The sequence below is a fragment of the Mauremys reevesii genome, linkage group 1 (assembly GCF_016161935.1).
Source record: "Mauremys reevesii isolate NIE-2019 linkage group 1, ASM1616193v1, whole genome shotgun sequence".
NCBI classification, from domain to species: Eukaryota; Metazoa; Chordata; order Testudines; family Geoemydidae; genus Mauremys; species Mauremys reevesii.
In genome coordinates, this window is record NC_052623.1 from 272050483 (window position 1) to 272076585 (window position 26103).

The window sequence follows — 26103 nt, forward strand, 5'->3', positions numbered from 1 at the left end:
TACCAGCCATACTGCACCATCTACCAGGAAAAATTAGGAGCAGGCACCCTTGATCGACCTCACTGATGCTAGTCGGCATGGATACCAGTCCTTTTGCACTGCCCCATGTGCCAATAGGCTGATGATGACGATGGATATCAGCCATATTGTACCATCAGCCACCCATGGCGGGGGAAGCAAGGATGTTGGTGTTGAGTGCTGCAGCATCGCGTCTATCTGCAGCATTCAGTAAAGATAGGGTGACATGTAAAAGAGTCAAGAGAGGATTGTTTTCCCTTTCACTTCTGGGGGTGGGGGGGGGGGGTGCGTAAATTGCCGAGCTATGCCCTGACCCACCGCGGACACTGTGTTTGACCCTAGAAGCATTTGGAGCTCAGCCAGGAATGCAAATGCTTTTCGGAGACTGCAGGAACTGTGGGATAGCTTGAGTCCTCCAGTCCATGAGCGTCCATTTGATTCTTTGGCTTTCCGTTACGCTTGTCACGCAGCAGTGCGCTGAGTCCCTGCTATGGCGTCTGTCTGGAGATTTTTTAAAAATGATTTTGAATTTCGTCTTCTGTAATGGAGCGCTGATAGAACAGATTTTCCTGCCCTTACAGAAATCACATCTGCATGGTCCATGCTGGACCTCTTGCTTTATTTTGATTTTTAACTGCATCGCCACACGTGCTGATCGGAGCTCCACGCTGGGAAAACAGGAAATATTCAAAAGTTCGCGGGGCTTTTCCTGTCTACCTGGCCACTGCATCCGAGTTCAGATTGCTGTCCAGAGCGGTCAGTGGTGCACTGTGGGATACCACCCGGAGGCCAATACCGTCGATCTGCGGCCACACTAACCCTAATCCGATATGGTAATTCCGATACTAGCGCTACTCCTCTCGTTAGGGAGGAGTACAGAAATCGATTTAAAGAGCCCTTTATATCGATATAAAGGGCCTCTCAGTGTGGACGGGTGTGGCGTTAAATCGGTTTTACGCTCCTAAAACCGGTTTAAACGCTTAGTGTAGACCAGGCCTGAGTCATAATACTTCTACTACTTCTAGCACTGGGGAAATGGTGCAGAAATCCGCAAGGCTAACGGAGTCCTCCTGCTACCCTTCAATACTTAACAGTTATAAAAGGGAGAGAAGACAGCAAAAAAATCTAGCCAGGAAAAAAAAGAGTAAGCAGAGGAACTTCTGGCTCAGCATATGGAGGCAAAAACCAGGATAACAAGCAGAGCTGTTGATGTGCCCGAACAGGTGGTGATGGTATCTAGGATTTATTTATTTATTTATTTTCAAGAAGGATTTTTTTGTTAACCTCCTCCAACATCAGTAGAAATGGCAGAATACCTGGAAGGAGAGATCATTTAGTGGATCCTACAACGGAAAGCACTACTTTGTCTACATGAGACTTCATGCACAATTGACATCATAGCTTCTATTACAAAATATTTAATATTCAACCATTCATTCTCTCTATAACCTTTCCAATGAAACAGAAGTGCCTCAAATGAACATAGGTGTATATCTGTATCATATATCAGAAATGTCATAGCACAGAACCCATGGATGACAGTGTGTGTAAGGATTATTTGTGCACGCGTGCACACGCTTTGACTATGTACAAAGTTGGCCAAACTATCCCACAACACTAGAGGGAAAACCAAGGCAGACATTTTCAAAAAACTGTCAAGTTAACTTAAATGTCAAAAAGAGGTATGTTGCAGGCATAATTAAGACTGAAACAGAAGAATGAATTTCTGTTATTGTTTCTGTAAACAAAATACAAGATTAAGTTACATACAGTTCCAGAGAGGACATCATGAGGGCAGCAGTTTAGGAGGTGACTCTTGCACACTCGGTCATCACTGAATTTGATTCGCTGACGGGTAGTATCCCCTGAAATATAGAAATGAAGACACTCCAGGTTAGACAAATGGAGAAGCCAGCCTGCTTTTGCTAAAAGTGTTAAAAATTCCTTTACCCCAAAATGAACAAAGAAACCCTAATGGAAGCTTAAATTTAAAGGATTAAGTACCCTTTAATCCCTACCCAAACATTAACTATGTATTAATTTGTTTTACATACTATATGCTGCTGTTTAAATGTAATTATAAGCTTCCACTTTTTCACATATTTTTAGTATTTTTTTTTATTGAAAAAGCAGTGTATTAGGTAAAAACACTTTGCTAAGAGAGCATCAATGTAAGATGCTATATAGGTGTCTGTTCCAGATTTTGTGTAAACTACCATAAATGGATTTGTACTTGGCAATTAGCATATAACAATCTTACAAACATGTAATAATACACACTTAGAGCCTCCACTGAACACCATCTGCCATTTCTTCCAATACTTTCTTCTTGGATGCAAAGCATCCCCTTACTTCTGGTGGGGCAGGATAAATAGAGGGCAAAAGAATGGATTAAGTGATTAGAAACCTGAAAGAACCAATCATACAAATAGACATTGCCTATATGTAACATTACTTTTTACAGAAGCTTGCAACCCCATGTCACAGACCCCATCTGCTGCACGTTGCTGAGCTGGAAACATTTTAATTCTATTTTCATAATGGTGTAGCTCCTGCATCACAGCAGAAGCATCAACCAGCTTACCACACAATGAGGTCCAATTGCAAGTTTAAAAAATCCCATCTGTGAACAAGGTTGGATAGTTCAGTTCCAAATAACCAATTATTGAGGGCTTTTTTATTGCAGGATTTGTTTTCCTTAAAAAGTCATAATGGAACAGCCACTATTCCATTTCTGGAAGTGAGGTCACTCAAAGATTTTTTTTCCTGTAGAGATACAGGAATTATAAAACATCTCAAAATCTCACAGGGTGCCTATCTACTCGTTAAAATACAATAACCGCCTAACATCACTATTAAATGAAAACCTACTGGTGAATTACTGAAGCAAGGACAGCTGTTGGAGAAAAAGTACAATGAGTTCAGTTTGCAACTTTTTCCCATCTCATTACCAAAGTACTTTAAAGAGGGTGGATAAATTTTGCAGTTATGAATGTAGTCACTTCTCCATTCTAATAAACCGGAAACATCTGAGAATTTTAAATCTATGAAATGGTTCAACAAGCCCAATCCATTTGTTAACTATACAATAAAATGGTCATGTCCTTCATTCTATTATGTAATCTCATTTTTAAATATCACTGCTATGCATAGGAAACTAAAACGTAACATTTTCAGATGGGCTGAACTTCATTCAAGTTGTTAAACAACTGAAAATTTCCAGAACAAGACACACGTAATTTGCCTGTAGGATGCAACACAATGTTAAGACCAGTAATTCACAGGCTAGAACAGCTTCAGAGCAGTTCAACAATAGGTTTTCTAGACGCTAAGTCTTCAGTTTTAATAGGTTATTTGTAAAACTAAAAATTTAGAATAATCCCTTATTCAATCACGCCTGCTACTGCAGTAAAAGGTTTTTTGGAGGGGTCCATTTTTTTTTTTTTTAAAAACACATAACTGCGTTTGTTCCACATTCATTAACACATCTGAAAAGTTAGTGATAACTCACGGCTCGGCGAATGCGGGGCCTTTCTGACACTCCCTTGCAGATTGAAGTAGGCAGGCAAAGATACATTGAACCTTTATAAATAAAACAAGGGGCCAGATTGTTCAGTTTGTATAGAATAGACTCTGCCAGCAATTTCAACACAGCATCTAGAAATACATGTTGACTGTAAAGATTTTTGTACATAAAAACAAATGAACAAACCAACTGGTGTGTTACAAAAAAAACAAAAAAACAAAAACAGCTGATGGCCACTAGAACTACTGAAAGGGATATTGAGACTGGGGAGTAGCTAAAGGACTTATGTTCCTCAGGCCTTCGGAGATAGGAGTGTTTTCAGATGTTACTAAGCTCCAGAGGGAGCATTCTTTGTACCTTTGCCACAATCAACTGCTGATTGTACAGCAGCAATGTACTCAGTCTCTCTTGCCTTTCCATTTACATAGCATGTGAGATTTAGGAAGAAGGGATAGGACAATACAGAGAAAACAGAGGTAGCTACAAAAATGAACGCATGAGTGACAACAGCTTTAGGAGCCTGTTCCACATTTACATTATAGTCACTATTTATGGATTCTGTATTAGGTCTTCACTCGAATAAATATCTAAATGTTTGCTGGGTAAGTTAGATCTGCATATAGCATTCTGTTCTTCTCTTTTCCCTGGTTCTACAAGACTGGTTTAATATATATTTGGATTTATTTTTTTAAATCGACTCTGCTGTTATCATAAAAAAGCTTTCGCAAAGAGAAGGCTCTTGTAACATTCCCTAAAGATGGTTAAGTTCTAAGTTAGTTCATCTGAGAGATCATTCCACAGGCAGATCCCCTTGAATAAAAATACTCTGTCTCAAGCATTCTGTGAATTGGTGCTATCTCAAAGCTGCACAGATGTCTTGGCAGGTCATAGATGAAGATGCAGTCACAGATGTAGTTTGCTCCTAACCCACTGATGACCTTCTGCTAGGATAAGGTGAGGGCCCATTTTGTATGTGCCTTTGCTGGGTAAGGTGTGTGAGAAGGGAGAAAGACAAAAAAACACCAAATGCCTGGGGCTGACTCTGCTGCAAAGGGAGAAACCTTTTGAGAATTATTTTGTAATGCAATAGCAGATGTTCCTTCCCAGAGTTTTCCAATAACCGAGTGATTTGGGTGTGAATAAGCCAAGGTTCACAAGAGTTCTACTAATCAAAATGAATATTCCTCTTTGGTCTGATTGGATTTAATTAAGCAGCCACAGCATTCTCTTTAATATTTTACCATATGAAAACAGTCACTAAACAAACCTATGAAATACTTACGAATATAACCTTGGGTTTTCACAAGGGGAAAAAAATCTAAATGCAATTAGTAATAATTTTAAAGTGTTTTAAATTATCCTGATTAAATACAATTAATTAAACCTATCCCTTTGTAAGCAGTAGCCTAACTTTTTGATTGCACCATGCTGCCTTTTTTTTATTCCATTGTGTTTCAACTTTTTCTGAGATAAAATAACTAAGTTAAATATCTTATTTTTTATAACTAAGGCATATGTATTGAGGCTAAGCCTACTAGAGACCATAAAACCTTAATCTTTTTTTTGTTACTATTCTAATAAATTAGTTTTTTAAAATATTTGACTACTTTTGATATTGGTCAATTGACAGGTCAGATAGTGTCAATTATTTTTGGACTAGTCAAATGACCAACTCTATTCTTAACCTTGCCCCTACAAAGTATTACATGGTCGAATCTTCAGGGCTTACCGTTTTACATCTTTAATAATAATTGTAATTTATTAATGTGTTACAGCTATCAGCATCTATTCTATTATGACCCATTTCAGTGCTCCCAATTGGATATTATTTATGTTGATTAACAGTGGATTTATATGGAAATTCAAAAGGATTGATTTAATTCACCTAAAGAAACAGCAGCTTCAGTTTTATTCAAGATATCTGACCCAAACCATATTTCTGTGATGTATTACACTAGGGTGAGCGGGAGAAGAACTTTAAACGGGAATGAAGCTATTCAGGAAAATAGCCAATTGTCAAGGATGCTTCTATGCTTAACTATCTCATTTCTTGAGATGCATGCACACAACACCCCGTTAGTATTAATACACACATCAGGAGGAGACCAGACCCCAAACAATGGCAGTAATAATGCAACAGTCATTTTAGGACACTGTTTTACTACATTAAATAAAAAGAATGTTGACTAAAAAGCAACAAAAGTCAACAGCTAAGACCAAATTATACTGCTGAGCTTTAAAGAAAATTTAAGGGCTAAGAACACACTTAGTACCTGTAAACTCTCAAGATTAAGCCTCATAAGAATAAGTCATTTTAAAACACCTTCCAAAAATCAAACTTTGCTGTGAACATCCACCATGTTCCTTTGGTTCATGCTTGAAGGAATTTACAGTACATTTTGACTGATGATTTTGGCAATGAGTTTGTATATTTCACCCATCTTTTGCAATAACTAACTACAGACTAGTTTTATTTCAATCCATCCCTTGTTCACAGTATTGAAACATACTATGAACAGCAAATTTATTCCTTCCATTTTATAATCATATATTCTAGCAGGAATTACCAGTTAGTGCTAAAGCTTAAACTCTAATACCAAGGCACAAGTGCAATGCAACCAAACACAATGGCAATGTGTCTTTGCATTTGGAGGGCAGGATCAAGATCTTAGTTTTTTCTGTATTAAGCTATATTTACTAAGACAGATTAGGCTTTTTCCTCATAACTTACACACCAAAAGTTTACATCTGTTTAATACCTACCACACTGTCTTTACCATAATATATTAATAGGAATAATATATTCTAAGCGCAGAATCCCTCATACTTTACACTGTGGCAATATAAAATTGACAGCTATATGCCACAGTCAAACAGTTCACTTAAAATTTACTTCTGAACACGCAATGCATCAAGAAGGAACATTATTCCCATGCCCATCCCAAGAGGCTACCAATTTATTTTTTATAGAGATGTTGTTCCAACAGGATCTTCAATCCTAGGTCTCAACTCTGCGGCCTGAGACTGGCAGAGATAAATTCTTGAACATTTTTTATGTTTGTTTATTTAAAGGGCAGCAGCAGCAGGGCTGAGCACAAGTCAGCAGCTCACTCCCACTATGGCAGATGTATGCCAGTTACTGAGCATGATCACTGCCCAGGGAACCTTTCCATCAGTTCCCAGTTATGAAGGACGTAAACCTCCCAAAAGAAACAAGCCACCTGATGTTAAAAATCTGCATTAAGAAGTGAAATAAAATTAAGCTGCAAAAAGCAAAAGATCACTTCAATTAAAAAAACCCTTCAAACTCTGAGGGAGCAGTGGGCAGCTGAGAAGAATCCTGTTGGAATTGCATGTCCGGAATTATCTCTTCTCTAAAGATACCATCCAACAAGATTCTCATTCCTGGAGAGTAAAAAGTACATGGGATGTCCGAAAAGAGAGCAAGGCTGCAACACACAACACTAAGTCCAAAACAAATAATGTGACCAAAACAAAAATTAAATACACAAGGGAGAGGCTAAATATCTTCTACCCTCAAACAAAACACAGACAGCATTTAAAAAGTATAAAAGTCTCAAAATCAGCCAACTCAGATACGGGATATCCTAAAATGAAACAAAAAACTTTTCAGGACAGAAGAGTTGTTTATTCCCTACTCTGTAAACAAATTCTGTAGCGCAAAGAAAACAAAACATAATTCCCTCTCGATAGCTGAATCAAAGGAGTAATCTTTTGCGAACATCTGGAGAAAGAACGGTGAAGATGTCTGCGAGCCAAATATTTAAGAGAGGCAGGGGAGACAAACTTGCTTTGGATTCAGTGAGGTTTGACATGACTATCTAGTTCACACCAGCCACGTCACAGCAACACAAAACATATCCAACAACTTTGACATGGTCTTCATAAAAATTATTGAATCAATTCTAAACAACACATTTCCAAAGTTGTTGGAGTTTGCAAGGACATTAGTCCCTCTCAAGGAAAATTTACAAGAACATTTTAATAATCAAATATATGGAGAAGGGCTTCCCCAGGATAGTTTGTGTGGAATTGGCAGTTACCGGAATACAATGTGAGACACCCTATGACACTTGGTTTCTCTGGGATTTCAGAGTCCACTGAGGTTGTCACATGTGGAGATTCACCATGGGTACTACAAAGCAACGGCCACAACTGTGTATCTAGGTACTTATTTGACCTCCCTGTTCAGTGTAGCAACTAAGAACATGGGCTCACTGGCTCTGTCAGGAAGTACTACATTTCTTGCAGCATCTCTTCCTGATAAGGTGCATGAACATATTCTCAGTGGGGTAGGGACAGAGGAGAAGCGATCTGGATAGTTTTCTGAAAACCTGAACTTGTAGCTCCATTGAACAACTCTCAGAATGCATGTGTTCAAGGTGACCATGAAACTGCCTTGGAAAGCACCAACTTTCTTGTAGCCCCAAGTGCAAGAGACACCTGAAACTGTAGCGTCAAAGCTGGAACTTTTGTGCACTGAGAGCACTATTCACAATACAAAATATACCCACCTACACAGAGAACTCTGATTGTTCACAGCGCAAGGATAAAGAAATGGTTTGAAGCTGGTACTAGAGACCTCATGGTAGCCTCACAGAGGCTCTGCAGCGATCTGGCTGGTTTGGCAAACATATGTCATCTGCGAACCCTTGGAGTTTGAGAATGACTGTCTTCCATAAAATGATCGCCAGTTATCACTGGTGGATCTGCAAGTGGCTAATGAGACCAATCCAGGATCCATAGATCTTGTCACAACTGGGGCAGACATTTCCCAATGGAAGGGGTAGATTTGGATTGTTGAGTTGGGATGCAGCGAATTCTTTCCTCCTTTCCTGTTTATCCAATTCCTGTTGTATCAGTTGGATCTCAAAATACTGGGGTCCTTGCCACAAGATCCTTTCCCATTTTGGTCAATTGAGGGCTTGGGTTTCCCCAAGAGTTTGTCAATATTGCACTTCTTCATGTTGGCTTTGAGGGTGTCTTTGAAGTGCTTTCTTTGTCCAACCCTCGTCTGTTGGCCATGGCTCAGTTGTGAGAGCATGACTTGCTTTGGGAGTTGATTTTCTGGCATTTGAAGAACATAACCAGACCAATGGAGTTGGTGGTGGATGATCAAAGCTTCAATGCTGGAGGTTTTGGCTTGGGACAGAACACAGACACAGATGTGTCAGTCATCCCACTTGATTCGGAAGATCTTGCGGATGCACCATTGATGGTATCATTCAAGAACCTTGAGGCGTCCACTGTACATGGCTCTGGTTTCAGCGCCATACAAGAGAGCTGGGATAAAAATGGCCTGGTACATGAGAAGCTTGGTTTGGTTCTTGATGTCACAATCTTTGAAGACATTTTCTCAAGCATCTGAAAGCTGCACTGGTGCATGGAAGGCGGTGTTGAATTTCCTTGTCAATGTCAGCTTTCTGTGACAGATAAGGTAAAGGGAGTGCTAGACATTTTCCAGGGATCAGAATTATGGGAGCAGGATCCTGGTGATGCAGAGCCTGTTGGAGGAATACTTTCATTTTCTTGGTGTTGTGCGTGAGGCTGAGTTGGTTGTAGGCCTCAGACTTTTTTAAGATAGTTTTCCGAGTGGGCGCACAGGGCCCAGTCATCTGCATATTGGAGTTCAATGACTGATTTAGTGATAACCTGTGTCTTGGATCAGAGGAGATTGAGGCTGAAGAGCTTGCTGTCCATTCTGTATTGGGTATCAAATGCAAACATATAATGGATCACTGAATCACCAACTCCACCTCAAGAACATGAGCACAGATGGAGTTCGAGACCTCTTGACTGAAGTCTGCCGTCAGCAATGTCTCAGAGAGCTACTGATTTTCTTCTAATACTTCATGAGTTGACTGGAGCTTAGTATCACGGACTTCGAAAAACTGAGGCTTCCAGCGTATGGCGGGGACAAGGCTTGTAGGGCACTTACATTACAAGGTGATGATGTGGGACACTTCAATGACTAGGCTGCTTCACTGAGTTGATCACAGAAGTGCTACATTTGAGCCAAAAGGACTGGCAGACAGACAAAGTCAAACGACTCACATGTCTCAACCAACTGAGGCTTCTGCCTTGAAGATTTACCCTTTGAAGCACTCTGGCCCAGACTCATGTCAGATGTACATAAATTTCTGGAGTTGCCTGGAGGATGCTTCATGTCTCCTTAGAGCCCAAGGTGACATCTGCCAATATTTCTGGCACTCCTTAACATTGTGGTTGACTCTATACACAGACAATGCAACCAATATGCTCATTTGTCATTAATAGTCCTGTTGCAAGGATGTGGAATGAAGCTTGTGAGTGGCCTTCCTTGCTCCCTATGTCCTTCAGAAAAAAAAACCAAATATACCACCAGGAGATGTGAGGCTCAAATTATGCATCACAAATGCCAGCACCAGGGTACTAAAGACAGGCTCCCAATTCCAAGAAAACTACTGGCAATGACACTAAACAACAGGTGCCTAAAATATAAGACACGGGCAAAGCTGCTTCAGAGGTGTTGAAGTGCAGATAGACAAATAGACAAAGACCATGGGTAAGCATTGATTGAAGTGTTGAAACAGCTGGCGCAAAAGGCAAAATTTAAGAGACTTGGACCAGAGTGGAAGTCAAAGACTTTACTACGAAATATTGTGTGTGTTTCCAGGAGTAAGGGGAAAAGAGCTGGAGCAATGACTGGAGAGGTCCTTTGCAGACCACAGTTCAGGAATTGAACTGAATACTCCAAAGGCAATGGTTAAACTAAATAGGATAGCATGCACTCAGAACTAGAACTGCTGGCCTGTTCTCCACCCCAACAATGATCTACATATGGACTAAATGTATTCAAGAGCTTAGAGTCTCACGGTGAGAATCCTAACAGATGTTATGTTTAGAGAAGGTTTTGTTTTCCATTAACAGACAATTCCATATCTTAGTCTGTACTCTGCTTCCAGTTAGATTCCAGTTCTTATAAATGCTCATGATCTAAAACTATACAGCTGTATAGGTTACTTGTCAAGATTACTTTATTCAACTCATTTTAATAGTTTCTTCTACATCACTTAATTTTTGTTTAAATCCCTGATTTTCTTCATATAAGCCTCATCAACAGACGACTCAACTTTGACTTTACATCATCTGTCAGGGTATTTGCATACAAGATAAATGCCATATCCTGAACTATATAACTACAACTTGCTATGTCACTTTACCTTAGAAAGAAATCGGGCTCCATTTGCTCAATACCTTATACTGGGTGTTTACAAGATAACAAGCACATATGTGAAATTTTGAAAATAATTAAAAACTTAAATTTGTACTTCCTGCAAGTACTAAATGAAGTAATCTCAACAAACATGTTGTGTGGGATTGGAATGACAGATCAATAAGAGATTGGAAGACAAGTTTCTACCTTGTCTTAATACTGAACTATTTAACATTTAAATAAAATGTTACTGCCTACTAAGTAAATACTAGAGAGTTCTGTTAGTAAGCAGTAGTAAAGCAAAATGAAAACTGGTCTTAACATCCTGACACTGAGCATACATGGTCACTGCCAATTTTAGTTAAAGATATTTATTTTCAAATATATTTCAATTTAAAAATAGTAAAGAGTGCTTACTGTCAGGACAAAGCTACTACCTAACTGTAGTACGAGTCTGACACTAATTCTTGTTAAACACTTTAAAAGAACTGTGTCTATCGAATGTACAAAAAAAGGTCAATTTAATAAGCTCAGGGCTAAGAGTTATCAACCTAAGGGTCTCCCACACTCTCCCTTTTATTAGCAAGTTTTGAAGTACTCAAGTTAGAATTGGATGCTGATCCTCTCATCCCAATTACTGTTTTGAGATTAAAAACAGCATATGCAAAGGAAAAAAAGGTATGCAAGTAAATTAATATGCAACAAAACTGTGAGATATGTATTTCCAGCGCTAAAAAAAGAAAATATGAAACAATTTTCAAAGTTACCATAACATACATACCACTAAATTCAGGAAGAGACTGTTTTACTTAACACTATGCAAAAATGTATTTCCATAATTTACTATGCCAAGAGATATGCTTGATATACCTTCACTTTCCCTCAGTATGTTATATGTATTATAGACATATAACCTCTGCCTTCTCTCTAAATTAGGACTACTTAATCTAAGGGATGGTGTCCCTAGCCTCAGTTTTCTAGAAGCTGGGAAAGGTTCAAAAGGAGCAATAAAATGGGCAACATTTTCAAATTTAAGTACCTAAAGTTAGGCACCTAAATCTGCAGCTTTCATTTACTTCAGCACCTCTGAAAGTCAGACCACTTATTTAGTTGCCTATATTTAAAACATCTTCATTTGTAAGTCTTGACGTAGTTGTATTAAATATGACTTAATTTTCCACACCTCCAGAGCACAGTTTCACTCTAGTCTTAGCTGTGTTAATTAATCCAGTTTTATGCTACCACCACAGCAGTTTTTTTAAATTATGGCATGCTCTGCTACCAATCCACTTCTTTTTTTTTATTAAACAAACAGCATTAATGAGAAATGCTTAAAAGTTGAGCCCCTATGCAATCATTTCTCAATCTCTTCAATATACCCTTCTCAGAAAGAGTCTGGGAAAACAGGTAAGATTTGCCAATGTGGCCTGAAGGTCAAGCTCAGGCTCTGTCTGATACATCCTCAACAGTATTGCATATAACATTTAAAATATCTAAACTATATCTCAATGACAGTACAATATTCTGTCAACTTGTTATTAGTAAGTTGTTTTAATAAAAGGAAAACTGAATAGCAAGAATGTCAAACGGTAAAGCTGGAAAGGTCCTTCTACGGTCTAGTCTATCTCCTGTAGGATCAGCCTGCATACATTAATCTTCCCTTTTTACCTATCTTACTTTCTGAACAGCTCTAATGGCGATGCCTCAGCCCCGCTGGAGTAAATTTTATTAACTCGATTCTCACTTTCAAAAGTGATCATCATTCCCGCCTGCTGATTGAAATGATGGTTTGGGTCAGACTTCCCTGGGACGGATTATTACCCCTCCCGCCATGGCTCTGCACCTTACGATTTGAAAGGCTGATTTCGCCTGTACGAACAATGCAAAGTGCGGTGTCGAGGGACCATGAGCTACGAGGGAAGATTTACAAGTGTTTATCTGTGACTTGGCGGGGGGTGTCCTCTGCGGTGCGCGCGGGGTGGCTCGGAGCGCGGCGTGCGCCCCGAGCACCGTCTGGGCGCGGACTCGGCCGGCCGGAAGACAGGCCTGCGCCGACCAGCAGGACGAAGGATGGATTTTTCCACCACCTGACCGGGCAGTGGGGCCGCCCGCGGCTGCAGGGCTCGAGCTCGGGCGGGCGGGGCCGCGGGCAATGGGGGTTTCATGACAGACTCGCAGCCCGGTTCTAGAGGAGCTCGCCGTAGCCACCAGGGGCCCGCAGCAGAGCCAGCCCCGCCCGCGCCCCTCACACGGGGTGTAACCGCCTCCGACCGGCCCCGTGCGCCGCCGCCACCGCCCTTTAACCCCCTAGCCCCGCCCCGAGCGGCAGGGGGAAGCTGGCGCTCGTCCTGCCAATCATCGCTGCCAGCCCAGCGCGCTCGCTGTTCCCAACCGTTGCCCCTGGCTATGACCGCAGGGGGCAGCAGCCCCGCCCCCCGGCCGGGTGGCACTTACCGTCCCGGGACGTGCCCATGAGCTGGTCCAGCATGGCGCGCATCTGGGCCTGCGCCGACATCCTGAGCGCGCGGGGCCCGGCCGGGCCGAGCCGGCGGAGTCTGCGTGAGCTCCGCCGACAGCGGCCTACAGCGCTTCGGGCCGACGCTGGCTCGCCCCCGTTACGGGTCCGGGCGGAGCCTCTCTCCGCGGCCGGTGAGGGCTACGATGGCGCCTCCGCCTCACGTTCGCGGTTCGGCCCGAAGGGCAAAGCGGGAAACTGCCTCGCGCTGCTCTCGGTCTCGCGACTTCGCTTCCCCCGCGCGCGACCCTTCACGCTTGCTACACGCGCGCGCGCGCCAGCAGTAACGGAAAGGCGCGCAGTGCGCGCGCTCTCCTCTCCCGCCCCCTTTCGACGTCAGCGCTATCAGGTTGAGCACCCGCTGATTGGGCGAGTAGACAAATATCTGTCTGTGACAAAAGCGGCTCCGCGTTTCCTGATTGGACTCTAGAACCTTTCGTCTGGCTGGGCTAGCGCGCGTGCTGATTGGACACGGGGCTCTCGTTCTTTTTCTGTGTGACGTCCTCTATACCCCCCTTCGAGTCGGGCGAACCCAATCGTTGCATTTCCCTTTCGATAAGAAGAACCTCTCCCCCTCCTCCCCCCCCCCCCCAAGATAGTACAATCCGCGTTCTACCTCAGGAGCATAGAGCAGCTGCGTGGCTGCGCGGTCCCCGCAATGACCAGCTCGGACACGCCTGGTGTAGTCTGAGCTATAGGCCATTGGTAACATTTAGATGGGCAAAATCTCTTCCTGGACTGTGAATAGCTCTGTGTCAACGAACGATGAAAAGTTATGGTGGGTTTTTTTGCAGAGTAGTTTAGTAGAACTGAGCCTGGTTGTTGTTTTTGGTTAACCATCAGTTTTTGAAAAAAATCCTGATATGCAGATTTTTGTTGGATAAGGACTTCAGTGAAAGGAAACGCACTTTGCTAATGAACGTGTTGAATAAAATCTAATCAAACCGTTGCATTTTGATATCAGGTTAAGGACATTAATTTCAAATCTCAATCTACAAAATAGATAATTAAACCACTCCTGAGATCTAAATACTACATAATGTAATAGAAATGTTTCTTTTCGTGTTTTTGAAGCTTTTTCCATGCTACTAATGTTATTGTATGTTCTGCCATAACTGCATTGGCAAGTGACATATCAAGCCCACAATAATACAAATATTGGAAAAACTCAATTTACTTTGTCTGCTCGTGGAAGCTTCTTGGGTTCTCTAACAGTTGGTATCTGAGGCTGCACTGCAATACCAATTATTCAGTGATATCCCTGCACTGAATATCTCAAGTCTGTTGATGTTATATGCCAAAGGTGTGGAGATGAAGGGCAGAATTTTGAATGGTATTGCCACACCTGATTCATCCTCATTAACTCACTTCTGTAGACAGGGGGCTGTGTCCATTTCATTTCATTCAGCTGATTTATATGGTATACCTGTTGACTGAGTATCTTAAAAAAAACCCATGTTGCCTGTGAGGGATGTGACATTATTGACATGAACTGTGACTGTATAAATCGTTGTTGCAACCAGGGTCCTATGGTTGCACCAGGTCTTGTACAGAGGAAGTCAAGTGGGGTGCCTATGGAAAAGTTGTAGTTTTCTGGTTATGATTATGTTGTCTATATGTGTGTATCATTTTTGTATTTGAAGTTATGAATATTGGCTATGTACTTTTATCTCAATGTGTTTGATTCTAAGTAGCCTCAGTGAAGTATTTGGTCAGCTTTTTGAGAAAGGACTATTCTCAGTAAGTGCCCAATCAAGAAACACTTAACTGACAATGGACTTTAGGAGACACCAGTCCACATCTGAGCTTTCTTGGGAATGTTCAAACTAACATGTAAACAATGGCGTTGGCCTGCAAAAAGCTGAATCATTCATGGACATGTGACTTGCCCAGGTGGCTACAAACTCCATCTTGTTGTTGTGACTTTGCACAGAAGAACAAAGGGGTTTCCACCCACAAGAGAGAGAATATAAAAGGCCCTGGAAGCCGCTCCATTTTGTCTTTAGCTGGCTCAAGAGATGACCTCTCCACCCCAAAGAGATGCCTGAAAGAAACTGGAATAAAGGACAATAACTACAGGGGTGTGAGTGATTGCTGGACCCAGACTAGGAAAGAGTCCAGTCTGTGAAAGAAGCTTATTGGAACATCTGTGTGGGGTGAGATTTTATCTGCAGTCAGTTTCTTAATGTATTAGGCTTAGACTTTCATGTTTTGTTTCATTTTGCTTGGCAACTTACTTTGTTCTCTCTGTTATAACTTGGAACCACTTAAATCCTACTTTTTATACTTAATAAAATCACTTTTTCTTAATGGTTAACCCAGAGTAAGTAATTAATACCTGGGGGAGCAAACAGCTGTGCATATCTCTCTATCAGTATTATAGAGGGTGGACAATTTATGAGTTTACCCTGTATAAAGTTTATACAGAGTAAAATGGATTTATTTGGGGTTTAGGCTCCCAGAAAGACCAAAATACTGAGTGTTGGGAAAGTCTCTGTTAACTAAGGAGCCCCTGAGCTGTGTGGATCTCAGTTTCAGTGAACTGCAGGAGGCCATGGCCCAACCTCTGGGTCTGTGCTGAAGCTGACTGGAGTGTCTTACGTAGCAAGACAGGAGTGGAGGGAAGCCTTCTCTGGCAGGGGAGTTTGTTCTCAGTGGTATCCCAGCACATCTAGTGTCAGTCTTGAGGGAGTTTCTGTGACTGAACCTGTCACAGTGGTATAATTGGTAGGCTCTGTGCACAGCTGATTGCTTTCAAACACTGGTAGTGATTTTAAGTGACTTTTGAGTGTAGTGGCTGGAGAACAGACAAAGTGGTTACTGGTTTCTTCTTTTCTGTTTGCTTATTTGGGGTAAGGGAAATAGAGGCAGAAAAAATAGCAAAATAGGTAAGAGTAAAGCTCAGAAGAAGCTAAAACTGCACAGGTTACAAATTGCTAAGAAGGAAAGCGAGAGCCAGCAAGCCCTGGACTTAAAAAAACAAAGAAATTGAGGCCCAGAGATAACACAAATTGAAACCCAAAAGCATGAACTGGAATGAAGTGGAAGAGGTGCTCAGAGACATGTATCCTGAAGGTGGAAGTTGGGGTCCTAGTGACTCCTGGGGTGGGAACAGATCCCAAGGACTCTGTAGCTGGAAGCAAGCCTAACCTGAATGAAAAGGGGGTTGGGGGAGGGATTTTGCTGACCAGTGAAGGGTCTGTCATAGCTGTGAGCTGGATCAGGGTCACCTTTACTTTTGGGGGACATAGTGTCTGCCCCAGAGGAGAGCCCAAAGAGGAATTTTAGGTATACTTCCTCCGCCACGGACAGCATCCAAGTCTCTGGCAGTAAGTTCAGGAGAAGAGTGTGATGTTGCACTCCACAATGTTTTATGGAAATATGCTAATGAGTGTGAATATAATGTAACTGGAATATCCTTCATGCAAAAGGTCTCTTGTAAGGTATCATTACAAAGCTTATAATCTACTGAGTGTGGTCATCCTATTTGTATAAATGTATCATTCTTGTATCTGAAACTAGAAATATGAAATATAACTCTGAGGTCCTATTGTAATTATGCAAAGTGTGGGCCATTAATGGTGGTGGTTTGGAATCTTGATAGCTCCCATCAACTAGGACAATTGGTTGTAAATGGCTCTGTTTACTTGCAAGCCTTCCTGTGAGCCAGGCCAGGAAGAATGAAGGCTTGGGGTCTCCTTTCCCTACACCCCCCCTGAATTCTCCCCCCCCCCCGAGTTTTGTGAACTAGTTACATGACAAACCTGGTGGCTGAACTTTGCGACTTTGTCTTCACCCACAACTATTTCACATTTGGGGACAATATATACCTTCAGGTCAGCAGCACTGCTATGGGTACCCACGTGGCCCATAGTATGCCAACATTTTTATGGTTGACTTAGAACAACGCTTCCTTAGCTCTCGTCCCCTAATGCCCCTACTCTACACTGATGATATCTTCATCATCTGGACCCATGGAAAAGAAACCCTTGAGGAATTCCACCATGATTTCAACAATTTCCATCCCACCATCAACCTCAGCCTAGACCAATCCACACAAACGATCCATTTCCTTGACACTACTGTGCTCATAAGTGATGGTCACATAAACACCACCCTGTACCGGAAACCTACTGACCACTGTACTTACCTACATGCCTCCAGCTTCCATTCAGGACACACCACACGATCCACTGTCTTCAGCCAAGCTCTAAGATACAACTGCATTTGCTGCAATCCCTCAGACAGAGACAAACACCTACAAGATCTCTATCAAGCATTCTTAAAAGTACAATACCCACCTGCTGAAGTGGAAAAAACAGATTGACAGAGCCAGAAGAGTACCCAGAACTCATCTAATACAAGACAGGCCCAACATAGAAAATAACAGAACGCCACTAGCCGACCTTCAGCCCCCAACTAAAACCTCTCCAGCGCATCATCAAAGATCTACAACCTATCCTGAAAGATGATTCCTCACTCTCACAGATCTTGGGAGACAGACCTGTCCTCGCTTACAGACAGCCCCCACAACCTTAAGCAAATACTCACCAGCAACTACACACCACAGAACAAAAACACTAACCCAGGAACCTATCCTTGCAACAAAACCCGATGCCAACTCTGTCCACATATCTATTCAAGTGACACCATAATAGGACCTAATCACATCAGCCATGCCATCAGAGGCTCGTTCACCTGCACATCTACCAATGTGATATATGCCATCATGTGCCAGCAATGCCCCTCTGCCATGTACATTGGCCAAACCGGACAGTCTCTATGCAAAAGAATACATGGGACGCAAATCAGACGTCAAGAATTATAACATTCAAACACCAGTAGGAGAACACTTCAACCTCTCTGGCCATTCAGTAACAGATTTAAAGGTGGCAATTTTGCAACAGAAAAGCTTCAAAAACAAACTCCAACGAGAAACAGCTGAACTTGAATTAATATGCAAACTAGATGCAATCAATTTAGGCTTAAATAGAGAATGGGAATGGCTGAGCCATTACACACATTGAATCTATTTCCCCATTTTAAGTATCCTCACACCTGCTTGTCAAACTATCTTAAATGGGTCATCTTGAGTATCACTACAAAAGTTTTTTCTTCCTCCTACTGAGAATAATTCATCTTAATTAATTAGCCTCTTAGAGTGGTTGGGCAACTCCCACCTTTTCATGTTCTCTGTATATGTGTGTGTGTGTGTGTATATATATATATATATATATATATATATATATAATCTCCTCACTATATGTGCCATTCTATGCATCCGATGAAGTGGGCTATAGCCCACAAAAGCTTATGCTCAAATAAATGTGTCAGTCTCTAAGGTGCCACAAGTACTTCTGTTCTTTTTGAGGATACAGACTAACACCACTGCTACTCTCAAACATGCCAATTTAGTGACTGTTTGGAAATTTGAATTTAAATTGAAACATTAATACACACTTTAAAAGCATATACAGTGTATGATAAAATACATATATCTGAAAAAGTATAATAGATTTCAAAAGTATGAACATAGACTAGCTTCCTTATACAGCTGTTTTTTATGACAATGTCAGTGCATTCATTTCGGTGATGTTGGCCAACCTAATAATTTCAAATGATAATTTGTAAGCAAAGTCTAAATGAGCTCTCCCTGACAGCTAGTGATGAGCTGGAGGCTGGGGGGAAAGGCTTCAGGACCAGATTGTATTTACATTCACACCTAATCTACCTAGGTATCCAGCAAACAGATCTGTGTTGCCCAAGTGATAGATTTTGCCTGAGTTTGGGTTACAAATCACTTGAATGCAGGGCGTGGGGGGTGGGAAATGAAATGTTGTTCTTATTGTATGAGTAAAGGTCAGTAAAACTGTACTTAGCCTGTGCTGATTGACCTCTATCGTATCCCCCCTTAGTCGTCTCTTTTCTAAGCTGAAAATTCCCAGTCATTTTAATTTCTCCTCCTGTTTCATACTCCTCATCATTTCAGTTGCCCATCTCTGTACCTTTTCCATTTCCAATATCTCTCTTTTGGGATGGGGTGACCAGATCTGCACACAGTATTCATGGTGTATACATACCATGGATTTATATAGAGGCAATATGATATTTTCTGTCTTATTATCTATCCCTTTCTTAATGATTTCCAACATTCTGTTTGCTTTTTTGGCTGCTGCTGCACATTGAGTGGATGTTTTCAGAGAACTATCCACAACGACTCCAAGATCTCTTTCTAGAGTGGTAACAGCTAATTCAGACTCCTTCATTTTGTATGTATAGTTGAGATTGTTTTCCAATGTGCATTTATCAACATTGAATTTCATCTGCCATTGTGTTGCCCAGTCACCCAGTTTTGTGAGATCCCCTTGTAACTCTTCGCAGTCTGCCTGGGACTTAACTATCTTGAATAGTTTTGTATCATCTGAAAATTTTGTCACCTCACTGTTTACCCATTTTTCCAGATCATTTATGAGTATGTTGAACAGTAATGGTCCCAGTGCTGACCCCTCTGGGATACCACTATTTATCTCTCTCCATTCTGAAAACTGATAATTTATTCTTACTCTTTGTTTCCCATATTTTAACCAGTTACTGATCCATGAGAGGATTTCCCTCTTATCCCATGATGGCTTACTCTTCAAAAGTCAATTTAAATTAAATACTTTTTTTTTAATTATATATTTTTTAGAATTCTAGACCTGTTATGTTTAACTTGCATTATCCTAACAAAACATTTACTTTATTCATATCTCATTAGCCCTGACACTCCCCCTGAATTTTGTCTATAATTGGAGATATACCAATCTCCTAGAACTGGAAGGGACCTTGAAAGATCATCAAGTCCAGCCCCCTGCCTTCACTAGCAGGACCAAGTACTGATTTTTGCCCCAGATCCCTAAGTGGCCCCCTCAAGGATTGAACTCACAACGCTGGGTTTAGCAGGCCAATGCTCAAATCACTGAGCTATCCCTCCCTACCTGTAAATTTGAACACCCCCCCCCCCATTTCAATTCCTGGGGAAACTACTGCTCTCAGGACATGCGATCATGCTACCTGGTACTGGAATTCATCTTAAACCTGGTGGTTTTCCATTTAGAAGGAGGGGTGGGTACCCAGAGAGACAAAGGATTCCTGCATTGTGCCAAACTATAAAAGGGGGCAGAACAGAACAAAGGGGGCTGCAGTCATGAGAAATCCCCTAGCTACCACCTGAGCTGGAACAAGGACTGTATCAGGGGAAAGGATTGGGCCCAGACTAGAAAGGAGTCTAGTCTGTGAAAGAAGCTTATTGGAACATCTCTGAGGATGAGATTTACCAGCATTCAGTTTCTTAAATGTATTAGGCTTAGACTTGCTCGTTTTGTTTCATTTTGCTTGGTAACTTACTTTGTTCTGTCTAAAACAACAAGGAGTCCTTGTGGCACTTTAGAGACTAACAAATTTATTTGAGCATAAGCTTTCATGGGCTAGAACCCACTTCTTCAGATGCATTACGTGGAAAATACAGTAGCAGGTATAAATACATAGTACATGGAAAAAATGGGAGTTGCCTTACCAAGTGGGAGGTCAGTCTAACGAGACAATTCAATTAACAGTAGGATACCAACAGAGGAAAAATCACTTTTGTAGTGGTAATGAGAGTGGCTCATTTCAAACAGAAGGTGTGAGTAACAGTAGGGGGAAATTAGGTTTTGTAATGACCCAACCACTCCCAGTCTTTATTCACGTCTAATTTGATGGTGTCCAGTTTGCAAATTAATTCCAGTTCTGCAGTTTCACATTGGAGTCTGTTTTTGAGGTTTTTTTGTTGAAGGATTACCACTTTTAGCTCTGTTATTGAGTGACCAAGGAGATGAAGTGTTCTACTGATTTTTCTAATGTTATAATTCCTGATGTCAGATTTGTGTCCATTTATTCTTTTGCATAGAGACTATCCAGTTTGGCCAATGTACATGGCAGGGGGGCATTGCTGGCACATGATGGCATATATCACATTAGTAGATGTGCAGGTGAACAGGCAGCTGATGTGGTTAGGTCCTATGGCACCGGGATTTGTTGCAGGGTTTGGTTCCTGGGTTGGTGTTTTTGTTGTGTTGTTTGTAGTTGCTGGTGATTATTTGCTTCAGGTTGGGGGGCTGTCTGTAAGCGAGGACTGGTTTGTCTCCCAAGGTCTGTAAGAGTGAGGGATTATCCTTCAGGATAGGTTGTAGATCCTTGATCATGCGCTGGAGAGGTTTTAGTTAGGGGCTGTAGATGACGGCTAGTGGCGTTCTGTTACTTTCTTTGTTGGGCCTGTCTTGTAGTAGATGACTTCTGGGTACCCTTCTGGCTCTGTCAATGTTTCTTCACTCTACCAGGTGGGTACTGTAGTTTTAAGAACGCTTGATAGAGGTCCTGTAGGTGTTTGTCTCTGTCTGAGGGATTGGAGCAAATGTGGTTGTATCTTAGAGCTTGGCTATAGACAATGGATCGTGTGATGTGGTCTGGATGAAAGCTGGAGGCATGTAGATAAGTAGAGCAGTCAGTAGGTTTCCGGTATACGGTGGTGTTTATGTGACTATTGCTTATTAGCACTGTAGTGTCTAGGAAGTGGACCTCTTGTGTGGACTGGTCCAGGCTCGAGGTTGATGGTGGAGTGGAAATTGTTGAAATCCTGGTGGAATTCCTCAAGGGCCTCCTTCCCATGGGTCCAGATGATGAAGATGTCATCACTTGGGCCTCTTCAGTCCTACTTCTTATACTTAATAAAATCACTTTTGCTTATTAATTGACTCAGAGTAAGTAAGTAATGCCTGGGGGAGCAAACAGCTGTGCATATCTCTCTATCAGTGTTATAGAGGTTGGACAATTTATGAGTTTACCCTGTATAAGATTTATACAGAGTAAAACGGATTTATGATTTTAATGCGTGTAGAATCATGTTTTCACATGAAGCATGGTGTACCCTCCCCCCCCCCAGTTAGGTTGTTAGTGGTTGCCATGGCAATGGGGCATAGTTTTCATTATTTTAATGGCAAAAATTACCCAAGATTGAGTGAAGATGTATTCATTTTTAGTCAAAATATGGCCCATATCTGTTTTTCACCCAGTGTCTACTCTTACGTGCATCGTTTCCTGGGAAACCATACAATTCCATCTTTAAACTACCACACATAAAGGTCAATCAACTATTTTTGTAATACGTATGCATGGACTTTAAAAAATAAGAAAATGGGAATTTGCCTATCCCATGGTACCAAAAGGTTGCCTGGCTTATGGACTAATGCATCTACGTCTGCTACAGGCATACTTTTGTTTTGTCATTTACAGTGTGGTAATATTTGTACAACTTTAATGCCAATACTTGAATGGAATTGTGTGTCAAAGCACCTGCAACAATGTATGCCTGAGCAAATTTTTTTTTACAAGTTATTTTTTTCCCCCTCTGAGCTTCTGTTTGGATGGAATTGAGCATCACCTTAAGGTTCCCCTTTTCATATCAGGGTAAGTTCAGAGAGAGAGATCATGTTAAAATGCAGAATGAAATTATGGCAGTGCAGGTAGAAAGATGACGGTCATAACAGCAGCTCTTCAGAAACCCCTCCCCTAACATAGAGGTCCCTGTGGGTGTATCTGGCAAGACCAGTGGGTTGGATGTGCTTCTTATATTTTCAGAGCAATGCTACAAGAATTAGCTCAAACTAGAGAGATCTCCAGGATAAAAACAAGATAACGCTGCACTTGCTATCCATCCAAACTCACAAACCTCCGAGTTATCCAATCCCTAGAACGATGTTGCCATCTAGTGTCCCAAAAGAGCCACTGATTTCTACAAGTCCCAAGAGAGCCAAAGACTCTTCCGTCTGCATCCAGGTACCAGGGCCAGTTCCAGGGTTTTTGCCACCCCAAGCAGGAAAAACGGGGGAGGGAGGAAAGCCATGATCGCTTCAGTCTTTGGCAGCAATTTGGCAGCTAGTCTTTTGCTCCGAGAGGGAGTGAGGGACCCACCGCCAAATTGCTGCTGAAGACCTGGACATGCCGCCCCTCACCCTTGGCCGCCCCAAGCAGCTGCTTGCTCAGCTGGTGCCTGGAGCCGGCCCTGACAGAAACACAATAAAATAGTTTTACACATGGCTAGTATTGAACCAAAATGTAAAACAAAAAACAGATTTAAGATTATAGATTTGAAGTTCTTGATAAAAGTTTGAGTTGAAGGGGGGGAAAAGTATGTTGCATTGCTCAAAAATAACCAGCTTTAACCAGGTTAGGAAGGGAAATCTCCCCTCCTCCTCTCCCCCACCCTTTCTCAGCTGGAGACAGGGTAATCACTACAACAATGGCAAAGTAAAGCTGGGAATAATGTGTATATTTATATTTTTGTGTATGGAGGGTTTCAAGAGGTATATGAAGGACCACCCCCCTCCACAGAAGAGGGAAAAACTAGGTTGAGAGGTGCTAGAAAGGAAAAGGTGGTTGGCCCAGGGAGCCAGTGCTTAGTGCTAGTTAGTAGTACTAGGTTTTAACCTCAACACACTCTGCTTTTCTACCACTGTCTCTATGAAGCATCATCAATTTGTCTCACACTCATTTAGTTAATTTACATTGCAGTTTGGTAATTCTACGTGTGTCACCAAGCTTTTAAATCTGACAAGGAAGATGCACATAATACAGCTACCTTTCATCACATTCACTGGACTGAGCAGTGAGGCACACTTAATCGTGCTATGGAAATCAATCACATTACTCATTTCAATTCCCAGCATATATCCATCTTGGCTTTTAACAGCCTATAGTGGTCCTGATAAAATCCAAATGATTATGCTAGGCAGGGGAAAGCATCTTGAGGAGTTAGTGGAGGTTATATCCACCCCCCATTTGACTCCAATGATCCTTGAACCCTCCCAAACACTGGAACCTTTAGGGTTGAAGGGTGGGGGGTGGCTAAACGCCAACTGTTCTCATAGAATCAGATAGAAGCAACCTGGAGTGCTCCTTCCCATGTGCATTTGGCCTAGAGATTGCAACATTTCCTCATAGATTCAGATGTGGCTGGAGTGATTTGTCATCTCTAAATCAGACTACCACAATGAGCTTGGCATGAGGCTTTATCTTAAATCCATTTGGAAAATGAAACTAGAGCAAAATCGAGGAGCTGACTTGTTAAATAAGGGTACGTCTACACTACGGGACTATTCCGAATTTGCATAAACCGGTTTTGTAAAACAGATTTTATAAAATCGAGTGCGCGCGGCCACACTAAACACATTAAATCGGTGGTGTGCGTCCATGGTCCGAGGCTAGCGTCGATTTCTGGAGCGTTGCACTGTGGGTAGCTATTCCCTAGCTATCCCATAGTTCCCGCAGCCTCCCCCGCCCCTTGGAACTTCCGGGTTGAGATCCCAGTGCCTGATGGGGCAAAAATCATTGTCGTGGGTGGTTCTGGGTAAATGTCGTCAGTCACTCCTTCGTCTGGGAAAGCAACGGCAGACAAGCATTTCGCGCCTTTTTTCCCTGGATTGCCCTGGCAGATGCCATAGCATGGCAATCATGGAGCTTGTTTTGCCGTTTGTGACTCTCACCGTATGTGTACTAGATGCCGCTCACAGAGGCGATTCAGCAGCGCTACACAGAAGCATGCTTTTGCTTTTGCATGACAGCAGAGATGGTTACTAGCCATATTGCACCATCCAAACCCTTCCATAAATTGGAACTGAGGATGATCATGGCTACCAGTCCTTTTGTACCATTTGCTGCTAGTGCCCCTGGTCAATCAGCCAGGGGCGCAAAAGCCAAGAGTGGTTACTAGCCATATTGTACCTTCCATCGTTTTGTACCATTGGCTGCTGTCATAAGTGCCCCTGGCCGATCAGCCAGGGCGCAAAAGCAAATTGGGAATGACTCCCTGAGTCAATCCCTCCTTTTTGGTATCTAAAAATAGAATCTGTGCTGCCTAATATAGGCAAGTGTGCTAGAGAACCACCTGCTCTGTGTCAGAGCCCGCAGAAATTATCTGTATGCTATTCACAGGGGGTGCTCCTGTAACAACCCCACCTGTTGATTCCGTTCTTCCCCCAGCCTTTCTTGGCTACCGTAGCATTGTCCCCCCACTTGTGTGATGAATTAATAAAGAATGCAGGAATAAGACACACTGACTTGTTAGTGAGAAATGAGTGGAAGGCAGCCTCCAGCTGCTATGATAGTCCAGACAGGACATTAAGCAGTGTGTAGGAGAGAAGCCCAGCATCCCACTGCTAGTCCAGGGGCAACTGAATCTTTTCTTTACACATGAAGGGTGGGGGCTGATGGAGCTCAGCCCCCTGTTGCTATGATGAGGATGGTTACCAGCCATATTGCACCATCCATCCACCAGAAAAAAAATTAGGGCCAATAGGCTGATGATGAGGATGGATTTCCAGCTTTTTGCACGATCAGCTGATGCTGATGATGAGGATGGATTTCCATCTTTTTGTACCATCAGCCGCCCATGGCGGGGGGGGGGGAGCAAGGATGCTGGTGTTGAGTGCTGCACTATCGCGTCTATCTGCAGCATTCAGTAAAGATAGGGTGACATGTAAAAGAGTCAGAGGATTGTTTTACCTTTCGCTTCTAGGGGTGGGTGGGGGGTGGGTGAGTAGATTGCCAAGCTATGCCCTGACCCGCGGACACTGTGTTTGACCCTAGAAGCATTTGGAGCTCAGCCAAGAATGCAAATACTTTTCGGAGGCTGCAGGAACTGTGGGATAGCTTCAGTCCTCCAGTCCATGAGCATCCATTTGATTCTTTGGCTTTCCATTACGCTTGTCACGCTGCAGTGCGCTGAGTCCCTGCTATGGCGTCTGTCTGGAGATT

At 42.2% G+C, this 26103-nt stretch overlaps 1 protein-coding gene across 5 annotated transcripts in view; it reads right to left on the minus strand.

Moving 5' to 3' along the window:
• The window catches only part of LOC120373599 (putative RNA-binding protein Luc7-like 2), a 61834-nt gene extending 48224 nt beyond the window's left edge, over positions 1-13610 (minus strand). Inside the window, exons 1-4 of one of the 5 annotated variants that reach the window (XM_039492250.1) lie at positions 13215-13265; positions 3530-3600; positions 2299-2372; positions 1789-1883 (exon numbers count right to left, since the gene is read on the minus strand). In XM_039492250.1, the coding sequence (XP_039348184.1) occupies positions 1789-1883; positions 2299-2362 (159 nt within the window). In that variant the 5' untranslated portion in view covers positions 2363-2372; positions 3530-3600; positions 13215-13265. Of the gene's footprint in view, positions 1-1788; positions 1884-2298; positions 2373-3529; positions 3601-13214 lie in introns of all 5 variants that reach the window. The other 4 variants (XM_039492258.1, XM_039492285.1, XM_039492267.1 and 1 more) reach the window with 4 other exon arrangements.
• Between the last annotated feature and the right edge of the window lie 12493 nt (positions 13611-26103).